This window comes from Perissodus microlepis, chromosome 14 (assembly GCF_051167445.1).
Source record: "Perissodus microlepis isolate ML-2025 ecotype Zambia chromosome 14, ASM5116744v1, whole genome shotgun sequence".
NCBI lineage: Eukaryota > Metazoa > Chordata > Actinopteri > Cichliformes > Cichlidae > Perissodus > Perissodus microlepis.
In genome coordinates, this window is record NC_140474.1 from 27,172,894 (window position 1) to 27,190,757 (window position 17,864).

The 17,864-nt window shown below is 41.1% G+C and overlaps 1 protein-coding gene across 1 annotated transcript in view; it reads right to left on the minus strand.

Moving 5' to 3' along the window:
* Positions 1-5,249, minus strand: part of pde2a (phosphodiesterase 2A) — a 179,759-nt gene extending 174,510 nt beyond the window's left edge. The window contains exon 1 of the mRNA XM_084951377.1: positions 4,933-5,249. Coding sequence (XP_084807503.1) covers positions 4,933-4,991 — 59 coding nt within the window. The 5' untranslated portion in view covers positions 4,992-5,249. The remainder of the gene's footprint in view (positions 1-4,932) is intronic.
* Between the last annotated feature and the right edge of the window lie 12,615 nt (positions 5,250-17,864).

Below are 17,864 nucleotides of genomic sequence, written 5' to 3' on the forward strand. Positions count from 1 at the left end.
TAAAGTACATGCCTTGTTATTGTGATTATTGAGGGCATTGAGTTGAATCCATTCAGAATAATGAAGTAGCTCAAATTCCCATTCACAGAGGCATATAGACGTGGCTCCCTGTTAAATCCAGAACTGAATTCAAAATCATTCTGAAACCTGCTCCCAGTTTGGATTTGGAGACAGACACCCTCTCTGCTTTCAATGTTAGGCTTACAACTTTCCTTTTTGACAAAGGATATTATCATTAGTTATTATTAATCTCTAGGGCTAATTACGCACACCCCACTTTTCAGTTATTTATTTGTAAAAAAATGCCACTGTATGTGTGTAAATCTGTGATAAAACAAGGTGTTTGAAGCCTCTTATCTAATGTGGGTTAGGACAGGGTTCATCTCCATGCATACAGAAAATGAGTGGATGAACAGATGGATAATAACTGCACTACAGTCTTTATGATTGTTTTGTGCCAGTTTACAAAAGTCATTTCAGTTTTATTCAAAGCAAGGAACTAATTTTAAACAGAAAGCTGCACAGAGCAGAGAATTCTTACTCTTTCTATTTAGCAAATTAAAGGCTTTAATAATGAAAACCAGCTGTGTTTACAGGAGGAAATCGTGTATAAATGTGAATGGAACCGGTTCAGTTTAAGCTGTGTTCAGTAAACTCGACATCATTAGAGAAGTGCAGTAAGTGAACCAGGGTTGGGAAGATATGAGAGCAGTGCTTCCCGTGATATATATTTCAATGCTAATCTCAAGTCAGAGAGTATCCCCTTGATAATATTAAGACAGGTTTCCTTACAGTTTGGGTTTATGTGTTTAAACTCTTCTTTAATTAAGTTTATGTTGATTTAGTTTGATGCCTGAGTTTGTTATGGCCAGAGGCGCAAAGCTGACACATGTCTCTGCAATTAGGAACAAAACACTTTAGCAGTTATTGAATTTACTGAAGATCCAAACCCCAAATCACAAAGTTAATTATACAAATATGCAGATGCAAGATTATGTAACTTAACATTTATGAAAAACCTGCCACTCATGATGATGAGACAATGATTTTTAGCCAGTATTGGGGTTCTTGTATTTCCTGTGGAAAGCAATTAATTACACTTTTTTCTCCTGCCTTTCTCTGTAACACAGCGTCACATGGTTGGCAGTTAATACTACGCTGTTAAGCCTTGCATACGGCCACATTGTATAAGCACAAATCCTTATCCTAACAAATTCTGTATCAGCACAGAAGCAGCCTCAGCGGCACGTCACAGAAAATGTTGTGCTGACAGTGATTGGAAATGGGTCGTCTCTGCTTCTATTTTATGTTGGGATTCAAAATTTGGCTGCGTGTCTGGGGTCTGTGCTTACTCGGTTTAAACATCTCTGGATCTGAGGATCTGATTGCCTTTAGAGGTGACAGGAGAGGTCTGAGGTGGTGTTAGCAACTATAGATATGCCAGTTTTTTACGGCTGTTGCGCAGTTTCCTTTGGTGCAATAAATTATAAATAATGTGCACATCTCTTCATTTGAAAGTGGTTACACTGTCGAGGATATTACTGTGACATCACATATGCAAAACCCCTGTTATGATGTTTCTCTGTTCACCCATAATGCAGATAATTAAAGAACTTATGCAATTCGAGTAATCACATAATCGTTTGGATTGCAACTCTGTGATATGCAATAATGTGATGATGAATGTAGGAACTGCAATGTGCTCATGATTCTTCTTTCTTTCTAACCTTTGACCTCTCATAATTCAACGCTGCACCGAAGCTTTAACAGCTGCCTCGTAATAGGCTTTTTCATGCAGATAATGAGAGCAACCAATTATTCATTCACTTTAATATTTCAAGCAAACTTAACTCATTAAATTTACACCCTAGCTAAAGGACATAACATTATTTTTGTGCAGCACAGGTAATGGTTTCATTTGTTAAGCGAATAAAATTGTATATCAGCAGCTCATGCACAGACTACATTGTACTTTTTGGATAAATGCTGCTGCATGAAATCCTGGAGACGGGGGAGGGAATCAAAATATGGATAAAAGTCAGAATAGAGAGTTTTTAAGCCAAATGTTTGTTTGTATGTTTTTTGCTGAAGCGCACATATTTAGTAGCTACACAAAACCACACAAACATGTGCAAAAGCAAGCAAACAGTGCACACAAAGGTTTGTGCCACTTTCTCTTTGCCTTCACTTTATCTGCCTGTTCCCGCTCTGTCTCTTTTCTCTGTCTCTCTCTCTCTGAATATTTTAGTATTGATGAGCCCATTACTGATGATAACACAGTGCAACATCAGCATCCTTTCTCCCTCTCCCTGTCTCCCTCTCTCTAACACACACACACACATGCTCACTCATCAGGAGTCGGGTTACAAGTCTGCCTGTGCTGTGTACTTCTGTGCATTTCGCTGTGAGTGTGTGTGTTCAGCGGGAGGCTGGGGGAATCTGACTTCCTGGCGTCGCTCCAACAAACTGCACTATTTTTCAGGCTGGATACCATTCACGTGCACACCAGCTGACGCACAGATACACACACACAGGGGCGATGTGTGTCAGCTGTTAAAATGATAACAGCGAATAAGCAAAGTGCGCCGAATGTGAAGGTGGCTTCCTAAAAGGATGTTTAGAACCCGCAAAACACTTGAAGTAACGTAATGCGCATGGCACAAACATTAACCACAGAGCGGTGAACGATTCGGTGGCAGCGTGCATCTGATACTGTAGAGCGCTGTCACTGTGTCAGATGATGAATAACTGCCTCTCAAAGCAACGATCCAGGAATCCATACCTCTGAAAACCCATCACAATGACAAAAATGCAAAAGCCTGCAGATGTCTCTCTCAGAATTTTCAGCCAAAAGCTCTGCATTTGATCTCAGCACTCAGTCGCAGGAGGCTCACATCCCAACGGGTGCAGGCATGACATCTGCTTTTCTGTATTTTGTCAAAGTGCCACACTTAATGACCCCCTCAGATCACCGGTGTGCGCTGTCAAACCTGCTCGAGCGTGAGGGAAGCAGGTGAGACCAGCTACTGAATCTAATTGTATATCAGAGATCACTGACATCCATGTGGCACATTCATTATTCCCACAAACTTCTGGCTATAATCTTTTTTTTTCCAGGAATGGCCAACAAACGCTCAAAGTAAGAAGCTTAGTCTTCTCTGCGGTGAGATGAATGAAAGTCATTATCCTCCAGTGATTTCCTTTATTGAGTTTAAACCAATAATGAAGGAGGGGATAAAAGCCATTAGAGCATTTTTTTCCAACTTTCAGACAGAGCTGAAATTACTGTGAGGGAGATTTTACTAATATATGTGCAGTCAGTGTAAAATGACATCACTGGGTTATTATCCACAAATGATCTTATTCAGTTACAAAGGAGGCGAGGGGGGTGGGGAGTTTTATAAAACACACAGTGTGCTACGGATGCCTTCCTTGGGGAGAAGTGCTTGCTATCTGATCGGTTTGCTCATGCAGTGTCACTTTAATTTGAGAGCAGGCTTTGTGAGCTTACACAGTAAACTTTAATTTCAGACGGCAGAAAGCTGGTTCTACGTGAGGACCGCGCTGCTTTATTAACTAACATTTAGATAATCATTGAGCCCTGACATTTAAAAGTTCATCAGTGTTCAGGCAGGTGTCAGTGTGAAGACTCACGTCAAACAGACAGAGGGCAAACAGCTACAGCACACAACACAATGAACTCCAGCACAGCAACACATCCAGCTGAAGCAATGATTAATGCAGCGTTTTATAAACAGCCCTCTGACACGACAAACACTGCAAGCCAGACAAAATTAGGATGCGATACTGGGCTGCTACATTGGATCAAATAGAGCAGCCAATTATTATAATGATCATGTCAGCCTCCTTTGATCCAGGGCTCATCGTTGCCTTCCTGTGAAAGAAAAAAAAAACATCTATCTTTTTTAGAAAGTAAGAAAAACAGCCTCGGGAACGGGAATGAACATTAACTCTGAAAAAGAGCCCCGGTTTAAGCTCTGTGGTGATGTATTTCAGGGTTTCAGCAGACAAAAATCTGTACAACAGAAGAATTTATCCCAAAAAGGTCGGGGGATTTCAAACATAATTTCCCTTATAAGGCATTCTCTATAATGGATTTCAAAGTGGCAGATAATAGCTTTATAGATGAGTTATAAACCGCATCAGATGTGTGTGTGTGCGTGTTCATTCTTTCTTTTGAGTAGGCTTAACATGTCAGCAAGACATAAAGGCATGCAGAAAAAGTCAGAAACAGATATCTGTGCAGTTGCCAGAGAGCCTTTTTCCAGGTCAAAGGTTGGCTCCAGTCACTCAGTTTTTCCCCAACTTGGCAACCCACAGTTGCACTTATTTTAGTTCTTCTTAAAACGTGGCTAAATTACTTCTAAAATATTAATAAAGCTATTAGCAACAGCTTATAAACCATTTACGAAGGGTACCTTATAAGAAAGACAGAGCAAGACTATCATTAATTCTAGATCTAGTCTGCCCTTAAAATATGTTTTTAATATCATAGTTTTCATGGAGAGAATCCAGTTAGGAGGCATATCACGGCTGGCGGTGTATTTCTCCCTGTAGGAATATTAGAGGAAGAGTAGCCCATCAGTGTAATGTCATGATTTCCTGGAAGATACAAAGGGGCGATAAGGTCACCAAATTCCCTGCGGGAGCAGTCAGAGAACATTTTGGTGACGTTACGGTGATTTTGTGTGCGGGTTTGCACTGACAGCTGCATGCATGGTTCACGTGGGGTCTATTACCACCGCTGTCAGTGCGGAGATTGACACCCTGCAGGTCGCACTCACACTGCTGCTACTACTACACACACACCACTCAGTATTTGGCTCGCTGCTAGACGCCATGTGTTTCCACAGCGGAAGAGTGGCAGGCAGCTTCGAGATGCACACACTTATCAGAAACACTCGCACTTACATCTCAGAGGACGGCGGCTGGCTACGGCAGAGGAGCGCGTGTCCGCACGCTTGTCCCATCGCGCATCCTGCCTCGCGCCTCTCCGGTTTGCCCGAACAGCTGCAGCTGGAAGCACGGATCAGCCCGTGCGCGAGTCTCTTAGGCCGGGAGGGGTAAAGGAGGACGGACCGACGGATGGGTGGACGGCTGGGTGTGTGCTTCTCTCTCCTTACCCCCCAGTGCGGTACGCCTCTCTGCGATTCCGCTGTCCGCTGCTGCCTCCTCTCTCGAGCTCTGACAGCGCGCGGGGATTGGTCGGGACCCGGTAACTGATATTTGAGCTGTGGCGAGCTGGGATATAACAGCTGAGCAGAGAGAGAGGGGGGGGGAGAGAGAGAGAGAGAGAGAGAGAGCTAACACATGGAAGCGTCCACGAGAAAGACGCGTGTGGCTGAGGTACGTCACTCGTCCGCGTGCGCTGAAAAACAGTCCTTCCTTTTAGGCAATGCCCGCTCCCTCCGCGAGCGCCGGACGATTTATCCGTGAAAATGAAAGTTGCATTGTTGTGAATATTTAACTTTTCACGGCGTGTCCCCACTGCGCGCGCTCATCCTCCTTTTGAACACCAAATCGTCCTTCGTAGAGTACGGGCTCCTCCGGACACACTTGGAAATGTTTTCTCTGCACTTCTCAAACAGAAGACCTCACGGTTTTATTGGAAAACACTCGTGTGTCTGTGTGTGACAGGGGACAGGTCTCAAGGTCCAGATCTTTTTCTGCCATATATGGCCCTTCCAGTACACTCACGGAAGCGGCAGAGATTCAATTCAGGAGCGGTGCGGAGCTTGACGGGAGCACCGGGATTGTTTGTTTACGTCCAAAGCCTGTAAATGTGGTGTCAGGTGTCAGCAGTTTAACATCTCAGTGCTCAGTTATTGTTGCCTCATATGTTAAAGGAAGTAAGTAGTTTGTATAATAATACACCCCCTTCGCCTAAAACCACATGTCCGCATGTGTTTGCAATCATTTTGTCTGATTGGTCTTCTACCGGAGGCTGTGTGAGCATGAAGACACCGTGACTGATTGACACATTTGTGGCCTGTGTTTGCTCAGTTGCATATGTGCATCTTCATCATCGTCATGATCAGAACGACCAATTAAACATCTGTGTGAATGACCAGGATTTCAGATCATATCGGCTACAGGGCCTAGCATCGATCTACATAGTAGTAGGGCTTTCTTTGAGTTTTGGTGCGTGGCGCTATTTCTGTGTTTACATCTGGATTGCGTTTGCTCCTGTTTTATTATTTTTGCTCTGGTCACGAGAACTCAATATATAATTGGCAAAACTGCAGTCTGTTTGTATGAGTAAAGATAGTCGTATAGTCATATATTAGATCAAACATTGTTACTACAATAAAACAGTGAATAAATAAATTCTGTAACTATTGATATTAATAATTTGACAGTTATACTACACTGGTATGCAAATATGCACAATGTGAGGACCTCTGAACTTGAATACAGTACGGTCACCATTAATGATACAGTTATGGTAAAAATATAAGGACACCTTCTGTCAGTTCTAAGGTTTTACATAACAGGATATAACAAACATAGGTAAATACAGCCTCAGATGAACTACGGCACATGACATATATACAGTTCATATATTTTACAAGAAACTAAGCAGAAGCAGTTTGTGAAGAACTAGTTACACCCTTACCACTTCCATAGGAATTAAGAGGGTAAATAACGGCCAGGTGCAAATGCAAAGAAGCTGCTGCACCAAAAACGTGAGAGTGATTGCTTTAGTTGCTAGCAGACTGCCACAGTTGCCTGTAGTTTTTCATGTCTGTCTGCAAAAAGCCAAGATTTAGTAAAAACGAAGAAATTGGAGATTGTTTACCTTCAAAGTAAAAGTTGTGCCTCACCGCTACAGCCAGTGTGTTCAAAAAGTGCAACCTTTATTTTGAAGCCTGTGTGTCACCATGATTGTCACACGCCCAAAAAGCAGTCACACATCTGCAAAGCCTCAAGACACATGACAGCTGCACTGGGATTTTGCCAGATAGCACATGACTATGAGAGTCACTGTCATCTTTATTCGGTCTGATAAAATGAAGTTTAAAGTATTGTATCACAATTCCCAACACTGTGCAAGGACCAAAAGAACTATTGTGCATCTTTCATTAATACCACCAGTACAGTAAAATAGGGCAGTAACAGCACCATGCTGTGCGGATGTTTGTTTCTGTAACAGGCAGTGGGAGTGTAGTCAGGACAGGAGGAAGTGTAGAGGCAGTAAGATATAAAAGAGGTGTTTTTCCAAAGTGCTCAGCATCTAAAGCTGGGCAAGAGTTTAATTTCAACAGATAATGATCTTCAGTTAAACTCTGCGAAGGTGCTGAAGCGGACCAACTGGAGTCTGAACCTGAACCCAACAGATGTGCACCTACTGTACCTAATGAGTAGCGTGGCCCTGCATCAGTGTGTCCCATCCAACCCAATCTTCTAAAAGTTCCTAGATTTAGTCCTACCTCTGTGGTGTCCTCGGGATTCCCATATGCTTGTTTGTCATTCACCTAGGGACCATTTGTGTTTCGAGGACACCACGAGGGTTACGGCTTGAGGCTATCATTGCTGCCAAAGGTAATTTAACAAAGTAGTAAGTGAAGGGTCTGAATACATACATGAAATATTTCAGCCAGTCATTTATTTTTAATACATTTATTTAAAAAAAAAACAACAACTAAAAGTAAGTAATTTATCTTGATTCACGAGGAAAATATGAGATCTCTGAGATTAAAAAATTGGACATTTGCAAGGCTCTTAAAGCCTTCTTAATGCACTGTTTAGCTTAAGATTCAAGACCTCTGTTTCATAGCATGCTGAGATGAAAGGAAAGTTTAATGGTAATGAGAGAATGTCAGCGACTCAGTTGTTTAAGAGCTGCTATACTTCACAAAAATCAATGATTAAAGTGCAGATTGAATAAGAAAAATATTGTGTATAAGTGAAAAAAAATATGTTTATCTTTTTTTTTCCATCCCATAATACATCCTGTGATGAAGAGTGGGGTCCTGATGATGCTGACACATGCACAACTGTCACTGGGATATGTTTTATTTCTTATAATTTGGCTGTTAAGTTATGGCTATATTCTGGACTATGCATGTGGTATGCTTTGAGTTTATATTATCTTATTTGATTATATCCATCCTTCTTCATTTGATGAATTGGATATTTTACATGTGAAACACAAAAGCCAGAGTATGAGGACATGACCTCACTGTCATCTATGGTCGTTACAGACCTGCTTTGGCTTTATTTAGACCCCAACAGAAAGTGTGTTTATTTATAATCTATGACACGTGGATCATCTCCATATCACTGTCTAAACAGATACAATCTGATTCAAGCCAGACTGTCTCACTGTATTAGAGGAAAACCAGAAGGGATCCAAAAATCAGATCTGTTGTGCCTGTGCAAATTTATCCTAGTATCGCTTTCCATCTAACAGTCCTTTTTTTAAACTATCCACAATATGTATATATATATATATATAGCTGTAACCATATGGATGGCAATTTCATGAAACTGTAATTTAGAAAATGCAATGTGTCTGATAAGCCCTGCCATTTCAAGAGAGGCATCTCTGGAGACCCAGCAGGACCTGTCAATCATGAGACATAGTGAGTGAGACAGGAACGTGTAGGGGGAGGAAGACAGCGAACAAGAGATCGTGACAGTAGATGTGAGAGGTGGGATAGAAATAATAATGCAGAGGTGAGGGTGAAGGAAAAGAGGTGCAGCAGAATGAGGGAGACTGTTGATGTTATCACCACCACTGGATTTGTCTGTGTGTGTGTGTGTGTGTGTGTGTGTGTGTGTGTGTGTGTGTGTGTGTGTACATGTCACATCTGGTGTTTTGGCATAGAGACTTACACGGTGCTCAGCTGTGTCTCAACATGTATTTGTGTGCGTTTGTCCAGAAGGTCTTCTGTGCCCAAGGCTTCCAGATTCACATCGGTCATTTTGGGCACTAAAACATCACCTCCTGGGACTTGTGTCAAAGAAATGTCTGCAAAGGATACTCATGACCAGCTGGAGGAAGCATTTATGCTAGTCATTTTTGTTTAAATTGTTTACTCATCGAGCTTCAACAAAAGGCTGCAGCTTTTTTAATGACTGATGAGAAAGAAATGAGACGCTGAACTGAATGTTCAAACAAACAAAGGCCTGTTTTTTTGTTGTTGTTTTTTTTTTTTACCTCTCAGTGCATGTAATAATTTATTAGTTGTTGTCTTTAACATTTAAACACAGGTGTATAAATGTGAAGATGCGTTTTGGAAGATAAAAGCTTACTTTACTTACTTTAGGAAGATGTGAAATCTTACCAAGAGCTTAAAACAAACTCCTGTTATGTTTCAAACTTAAGTAACAAACCAAACATGGCAGCAAAAGTCCTAGAGTACATTTAAATCCACATAGAAATCCAGAGCCTTGTTTGTGATATCAAGCAGTGTTTTTTCAAACTTTTCATGTCCAAGAAAAGCCAAAGTTTGGAGGTATTCATATCTGCAGACAGCAGCCTTCATGTCATCTGGAATATCGTCAGTTCTTCTTTTGATTGTTTTATCAGATTGCCTCCAGTCCTCATCAGACACTCATCACACAATCCAACCGAGCTCTTGCTGCCTCTGGTTCGGATCCAGAGCTAGTAGGCAAAGTTTCTCTAAAGGGATTTTTCCTTTCCAAATTCCTCTTTCCTTGCTTACTTGGCACCATGCTTGCTTTGGTTGACTCCTCCCAAGAAATGACAAGGTTGCTGAATTCTGCAGTCCAGCTGAAGCCATGAGACGGGGAGCTGTCGCAGGAGTTTTTTCAAAACAAAGGTTTTTGGGGTTTTTTTTACTATATACTACAATTAAATTAGAGAACAAGTAAGTTAAAGGAGTTAATAGATCCTTAATAAACACATCTTGTTTTGCAGCTATTCCAGATTATCGGAAAAACTAAAAAAGGTCAGTAATCAGCTTCATGCTGAGAAAGATTGCTACAGACGCTGCTTTGAGAGTGTTGATGGAGGAGAAGTATAGAGACGCTCAGAATCAAAACAGTGGTGAGGTGTGCAGTATGAGTCAGTAGGGGTAGTAAGCATTCAAGGTGGTGATGGGATTACATCAGTGATTGGTCTGAGAGGTGGAGGTATGCACTGGAGAGAAGAGAAATGAAAGCCATCAAGAAGCAAGACTGAATACATGTGTGAATGGGAGGGAAACACTTGGAGAGGTGAAGCTGCAAGGAATTGGGGTAGTGAAGATAAACGTAAGTAGTTTAAATACCTGGGTTCAACCATCCAAAGTGACGTTGCAGAAGAGGTGAAGAGAAAAGCGCAGTTGGGGCGGAGTGGGTGGAGACAAGTGTCAGGGATGATTTGTAACAAAAGGATAGCAACTAGAGGTGATGTGGCCAAAATTGACAGGATTAGAGATGAATACATCAGATGTCCAGCTTGGGTGGAGCAGTTTGGAGACAAAGTTAGAAAGGCAAGGCTGAGATAGTTTGGACATGTGCAGAGCAATAGTGGATATATCTGGAAAGGATCTTAAGTATGGAGCTGTCAGAGAGGAGGAAAAGAGGAAGACAACAGAAATCATTTGTGGATGTAATGAAGGAGGGTATGCAGAGTTTGGTGTGACAGAGGAGGATTGACAGGGTGAGATGGAGGCAGATGTGGTAATCTTTGAAGTAAGCATCCAATTCAAGATAAAGCTAAACTGGCCCCAAATAAACAAGCTGCGAAAACACAAAAAAACACAACATTAATAAAATGCAATAATAAAAACTGAAAAAATTAAATCTCAAAAGTACAACAGAAGTGTTTTTCTTGGAGACAATAATGTGACAGAAGAAGTAGTGACAGAGAAGACAAGAAGCAGTGGATTCAGATGCAGGTAATGTGTGTTTTATTTGCATAAATCAGTATAACACTGTAGATATAGGTTTGGTATTAGCGTTTTACTTTTCACTTGTCACTTCCACACCTGGTCTGTCATGTTATTATCTCCCCTAAAATGCTTCTTTTCTATTTCCTGGTGTTTTCTCAGTGTATTTGACCTCTCAGAGCCACCGTACAAAGAAGACTCTCGATTTCAGTGAAATGCATTCTGAGTTCCTAAAATCTCTTTCAACATCCCATAGTAAAGGGACCTTATACTCAGAAAAATTCAAAGGTTTCCACCAAAGAGGAACAATAAAAATAGTGCAGCTGTAGTGTGACAGCAGTGTCCGGTGCAAAGCTCTAACTGGTGCTCTGCAATAAAGTGCACTGAAGCTCGTTTTTATGAGGGGGGAATTCCTGTTTGTTCCCGTTTGCAGTCAAACACACAAAGTGGAGCTGCTGCTGTAAATAAGACGAGACTGATGAGCAGAGCAGCTAAGCATGGCTCTGTTCATTTTAAAACTCCTTTAATATGTGATTGAAGCAACCCATTAATGTGACCCCAAACACGCTTTCCCTCATTAAAAACTCATTTGATTGTTACATAAGATGAGAATTAGAGACATTTCATCCCATGTGTCCAAGTCCGATGTGTTGAAAGTGCAAAGCAGTGAAATAAATTATGTTTTAATCTAGCAATAAAAGGCCACACAGCGTGTCAGATGTGCTTTACTTTATGGCTCAGTGGGATCAATATCACTACCACAGTCGATGGCTGTTTTGAGCATCCTGTAGCGAGGTCTAATCAAACCCTGTGAATCGGATAAGGTCAAGAAAACAGCGAGACAAGAAAATTCCCCTGCCATCAATTTAAAAGTTTAGTGACCATGAAAACTAAAATCCTCTTGTTGTGATTCAACAAAGCTGTGCAGCGAGAAGAAAGCATGTCACGCTTCAGTTGATTGGTTCCCCAGAGTGTTGCTCCCATATCAGCTCCTTGAGTTGATTACATCAGAACGTGATTAGACCCACTGTCCTCAACTTGGAGTGTTTACTGACATTTATAGGCAGTCTGATCTAGCAGTCATTAATGCTTCCTGGAATTTGAAAGTGCCGACTGAACACTTAATTATTTATGATCCTTTCTGTGCCCGTGGTCTGACTGGTAAACAGTTCTCTGTTGAGCCATGATATCTGTGATGATATGGTACTCCGAGGGGCTGTAATAGAGTGTGTTCAGACATGGCTGCTGAGCTATAGAGCCTGCAGCACACATATGGAGTGACAATATGGTTGGAAATAAGATAACGGGGCAAAAAGATGTAGTTTAGAAAGCTGTTGGCAAAATGAAGCCTGTATATCTCCTGTTATTAACTGTCCTGTACACTGAGAGATTTATCTACTCTCTCTCAGCTGAAGCTGCTCCAGAACACAAACCTGGGCCAGATTGCTGCAAAGCAGTGGATGTGTTTTGGGTTTTTTTTTGCTTGACTTTGCTTCCCTTTCTTTACAAATATTTGATGAATCTGCCAACATCTCCCTCCCCATCTCACTGACAGTGTGAGTATTTGATTTTGGCATCTTACCTGATGCCAAAATCTGCAGCACCTTGTCCCAACACTGCAGCCCTGTTTTTTCACATCTTCACTCATTTGTTCTGCTCACATGATGCCAGACTAACAAGCAACAAATAACAAGCAGCAGCAACACAATGCGAGTTCAGCATTGAGGAGATGCAGTGTAAGGACATGTGGAGTAGGGAGGTAAAGTCACTGAATATACTATTACCACCAAACAACAACTTGGAGTCATGCAATTAATGGCCGTCCTGTCTCAGTAGAAAAATCAGAAGTAGATACCTGACAGGATGTGGCGTATGTTTGAGGATGGCTGGTTGAAACTCGAGTTTGTATCCTGCCTCATGTACAGTTGTGGTCAGAAGTTTACAAACGCTCATCAAGGGCATGGATATCATTTGGGCTATTAATGATTTCTTTGAACTGTTCTGTTTCTAGGATGGAATGATTGTACAGCAAACATCTTTAATGACTTTAAAAAACAAGAGCTGGTTGCACAGGTTTGGATTTATTTAAGCAGCGGTGAAGGTTCTACAACATCATTTAACTGACAAGGAAAAAGCCCATTAACCCATCATTAGCCATCATGATTGACTACAACTGGTTGTTTCTCTTTGCTAGCATAACAAGGCTTTTTTTGACAGCACTCATGGGATCAGTCAGTACTATCAATAATGCAAAAGTCCAAGGAATTCAGTGAAGATCTGACAAGGAAATTAATACAAGTTTGGAAGATCTTTGTGATCCATTTGTAAACAACTGAAGATTCATAGATCATCATTTCAATGAACTGTGCATAAGTACAAGTTATTCAGATGTGTCACCACTTTGCAAAAGTCTGGACCACCTCTAATAAGACCAAATTGGTTAGGTTGTTCAGGAACAACCCAGGAACCACCAAGGCCTGCCATGAACTGGAAACTGCTAGAACACCAGCATCACTGTCAACAATGAAGTGAGTAAACTAAGTGTAGACTAAGAAAAAAGCCTCTTCTCCAAAATCAACCCCTTCAAGCTTGAATTACATTTGCAGCTGCCCACATGGACAAAATCATACCTTCTGGAGAAAAAAAATCTTTGGATCATAGGAGACCGATATTGAGCTATTTGCCCCCCAATGACAAGGGGTATGTTTGGAGGAGTAAAGGTGAGGCTTTCAAACCTAAGAAAAATGTACCAGCTGTCAAGCATGGTGGTGGTACCATCATGTTTTGAGGCTGTTTTGCCTCCAGTGGTACTGCTACACTGTACACAGTGAATGTAATAATGAAGGAGGAGGACTACCTCCAAAATCTTCAACTTCACCTCTAACCAACAGCTAGACTTGGGACACCAAGTTCCAAAAGGACAATGATCCCAAACACACATTAAAACTGGTTTTAACATGGATAAAGAAGACTAACATAAAACTTCTGGAATGGTCTTCACAAAGCTCCAACCTCAACCCTATTGAAAATTTGAGTACTATGCTTAAAAGCAGGGTAATTGTAAGGAAAACAACCAATTTAAATAACACTATTTAATAATTAATATTAACCAAGGAGGTCATACAATCATTCTTTCTAACTTGCACAACATATTAGACAAACCTATAAGTAGCTTCACTCTCTTATCTTTCAGTTTCTTTTTTTGTTCTTGCAGACTCCTAAAGGAAAAATCTGACCTGATGGATGCTGAATGTTTAACTATCTTACAAATCTCTGTCTGGCTTTTCATCCTTGGCATATAACGGCTTTTTGAGAGTGTTTTTGATGGAATGCTTACAGGCTGTAAAGATGCTAAACACGCTGCAGATCTGAAGGGAGCTGCAAACTTTAATACAGGCAAACCTTCACCTTTTACAAGTAGTCATTATAAAGATAATGATTAACTAAACAGTTTTAGTTAATCCAGACCATTTCTCTGTCCCAAGTATCACTGATAAGATAAATAAATCATTTTATACAACGTCTTCTGGTAGCCTTTGATGTTTCTGACAAACGTGACATGCCCTTTATATGTGAGGAAGTAAATCAACTGCTAGCAAAGAAAATGAGCTCCTGTTGACTTCCACACGCTTTTCAGACATTTCTCACACCTCCAATCTATCCTTCCTTATCATAATCCCCGCCTTTCTCTCTCTCTCTGCTCCCCTTGCTCTTCCCCTCCATACTCCCTCCTGTCATCCCTGCTGCACTTGCGCTATTAAGTTCCTGTAACGCATATTCCCCTCTTCTTTCCCGCTTCTAGCTCCATAACTTGCTCCCTCTGTGTCCTCCATTCCTACCATACGAGCACCTTTCCTTGCTGCTATCCAAATATGACACTAACTAGAAACCCTGTGGGTGCTGCCATCCTCGCTTGATCTTTTGCATTTTTATTGCAGCAAGTTATAACCCAGTGTTATCCTCAGCCCAGAGCTGAGTTTTCCCAAAACTAATTAAACCCTTTCTTAACGGGTTTGCCTTCCATATGTGTGTTATCTTGATCCAATTGAGGGCAAGCTAGCTCAGGGCTAAAGCACATTTAGTGCCCTTGAATGTAGCTCTGTAAATAGTTCATACAGCTGCCCTGGGTCAGAGTTACAGTGCGACTTTAATCAAAGACCAACATAAATAACAATTGTTTTTTGGACCCAAAGTGATCATACATATTTGACGTGGGTGAAGTGCAAAGTTAACAGCTAACGCTATAGAGTGGTTGGTTAGCAAGTAGAATCCATAGACTTCATGGGTGCATCGCACAGATCTGCTAACAAGTAAAGTGCACAAATAAAACACTAGAATCACATTAACAATGCTTGATGAGGTAGAGTAGCTGTATAAACCAAAGCCAGATTTTATAACAGGCTGGTAACTTGTTAATTTCAGCTTTGACGTTGGATATTTTACCATGAGAGTCTATAGAGATTGACTCTGTTTTGGCGCAAACCTCTGAAAGCCTTTCAGCAGTTACTCCTTTGCTTAATTTTACAGACCTCTAGGTTGTCACTGAAATTCGCCAACCACTTCATTAGTTACATCTTGCTAATATCTAGTTGGACCCACTTTTGCCTTTAGAGCTGCCTTAATTCAACAAGGTACTAGGACCATTCCACTGAGATTTTGGCCCACATTGACATGATAACATCACAGAGACGCTGCAGACATGTTGCCTGCACATCCATGATGTGAATCTCAGGATCCCAAAGGTGCTCTGTTTGACTGAGATTCTGGCTGTGATTTTGAACTCAGTGTCATGTTCAAGAAACAACTTCATGATAATCTGAGCTTTGTGACATGGAGCATTATCCTGCTGGAGTCCGCCATCAGAAGATCGGCACACTGTGGTCTTAAAGGGATGGACATACTCAACAATAATACTCGGGTAGGCTGTGTGTTTAAATGATGCTCAGGTGGTACTAAGGAACCCAGCTGCAGGGCAGTTCCACTAAGGTACTGAATAATTTTAGGCCTGTGGCTCTGACTTCTTTAGTGATGAAGTCCTTTGAGAAGATAATTAATTTTAATGCAGCTTGAACGTCACCTTGACCCCGTCCAGTTTGCATATATGGCAGGAAGAGGTGTGGAGGATGCTGTTGTCACACTCCTGCATTTCTTGTATAAGCATTTTAAAGGCCCCAACACTCATGCAAGATTATCATTTGTTGACCTTTCATCTGCATTCAACACAGTTCAGCTCTTCTTACTTGCTGTTGGCTTTATGATCACTTCACTAGTCTGATCAGTTGGGTTTGGCTGGTTTGGCTAGACTTTTTGACTAATAAGACACAAAGCATGAAGGTGAACAGTGTACTTTCTGATGTGCTCTCCTCTTCTATTGGATCTCACCAGGGTTGCTGTCTCTCGCCCTTCGGTTCATTCTGTATACGAATGAGTGTCGCCGTAATTTCACTGACAAACAGTTTGCTGATGACACAGTGATCATTAGTCTTCTTGTGGGGGACGAGACAGGCCATTGGCAGCTTGTGGAAGATTTTGTGGCTTGGCGTGATGAGTCCTTCCTTTCATTAAATGTGTGAAAAACAAAAGACATGATTATTGATTTTAGGAAGTCTTCTTATAGCTCATCACCTACTATCACTAAAGCTGCTGATATTGAGATTGTGGAGAGTTTTTAGGGGTTGTTCTGGACCACAAACTGTGTTTTGAGCCTCATGCTGATGCCACTACCAAAAAAGTTCAACAAAGACTATTCTTTTTAAGAAAAATTAGATGTTTTAATGTCTCATCTGAAATGTTGTCCTTGTTTTACAGAAGTTTTATTGAATGTGTTATTTCGCTGCTTGGTTTGGTAACATGACTCTCAAGAACAAGAATTGGTTGGGACTTGCCAGCAAACTGCCAGCAAAATCTCAGGGCGTTGGCGAGACGGGCTCTTGGCCAGGCGTGTGCTGAGGAAGGCTCATTTTATTGTTAATTTTTTTAACCGTCCACTTCACATTGAGTTTGACTTGTTCCCCCTGGCTGTCGTTTTAGAGTACCTGTGAGGACTTCAGGTTTCTTTTAGCCCTACTTCAACCCATCTCCTTAATGACCTTGTGGCTTTTTATTTTTTATTCTTTTTATTTTTATTTTTTTCATTTTTTTTAAATGTATTAATTTTGTTTTGTTTATTCTTATTGTTACCCTTGCTGCTAAACTCCCCTTGTGGGACATTAAAGTATTGAACTGAACTGAATTCAATTGAAAGTGTGCCAAGAGAATATCTTCCACACCATTATAAACTGGCAGCAGCCTGAACAGTTGATAAAAAAAAAAACATTTTTAAAAAACATGCAGTCTTTATTACAAATTCCAATCTTCTATTGACCAATTTTGGTGAGCCTGTGTGAATTGTAACTTTGGTTTCCCGTTCTTAGCTGGCATCCATTGTTCTCTCTTGGTACTGTAACCCATCTGCTTCAGGGTATGTTTAGAGATCCTGGTATGCATACCTTAGTTGTAACGAGTGGTTATCTTGCCCCACAACATATTTTGACCCAGAGAACTGGCCCTCACTGGACATTTTCTCTTTTGCTGACCGTTCACTGTAAATTCTAGAGATGGTTGTGTGGGCGAGGAGATCAGTACTTTCTGAAATACTCAAACAGCTGGCGTTACACCAACAACGAGGGGCGTAATTTCCGGGGGGGGGGTTATGACCCCCCCCCTCCCAATAATCACACCCAGCCAATAAAACCCCCCAATAAAATTATGAATTATCTTGCATAAATAGGCTGTTGATTTTCTTTACTCATTTCAGGTATTACCAGCAAAATAGTTGCATGTTTAATCATCTGGGAATTTACCCAGATTCATTTATTTATTTAGGCAGAGATCTTGACCCCTCCAATGTTCATCACATCGGTCCGCATGCATACCTACAGCAACCACACTGAATTGCTGCCATGTGACTGGCTGATTATATATTTAAGTTCTCATTTCTGCATTGAGAACATCTGGAGCCAA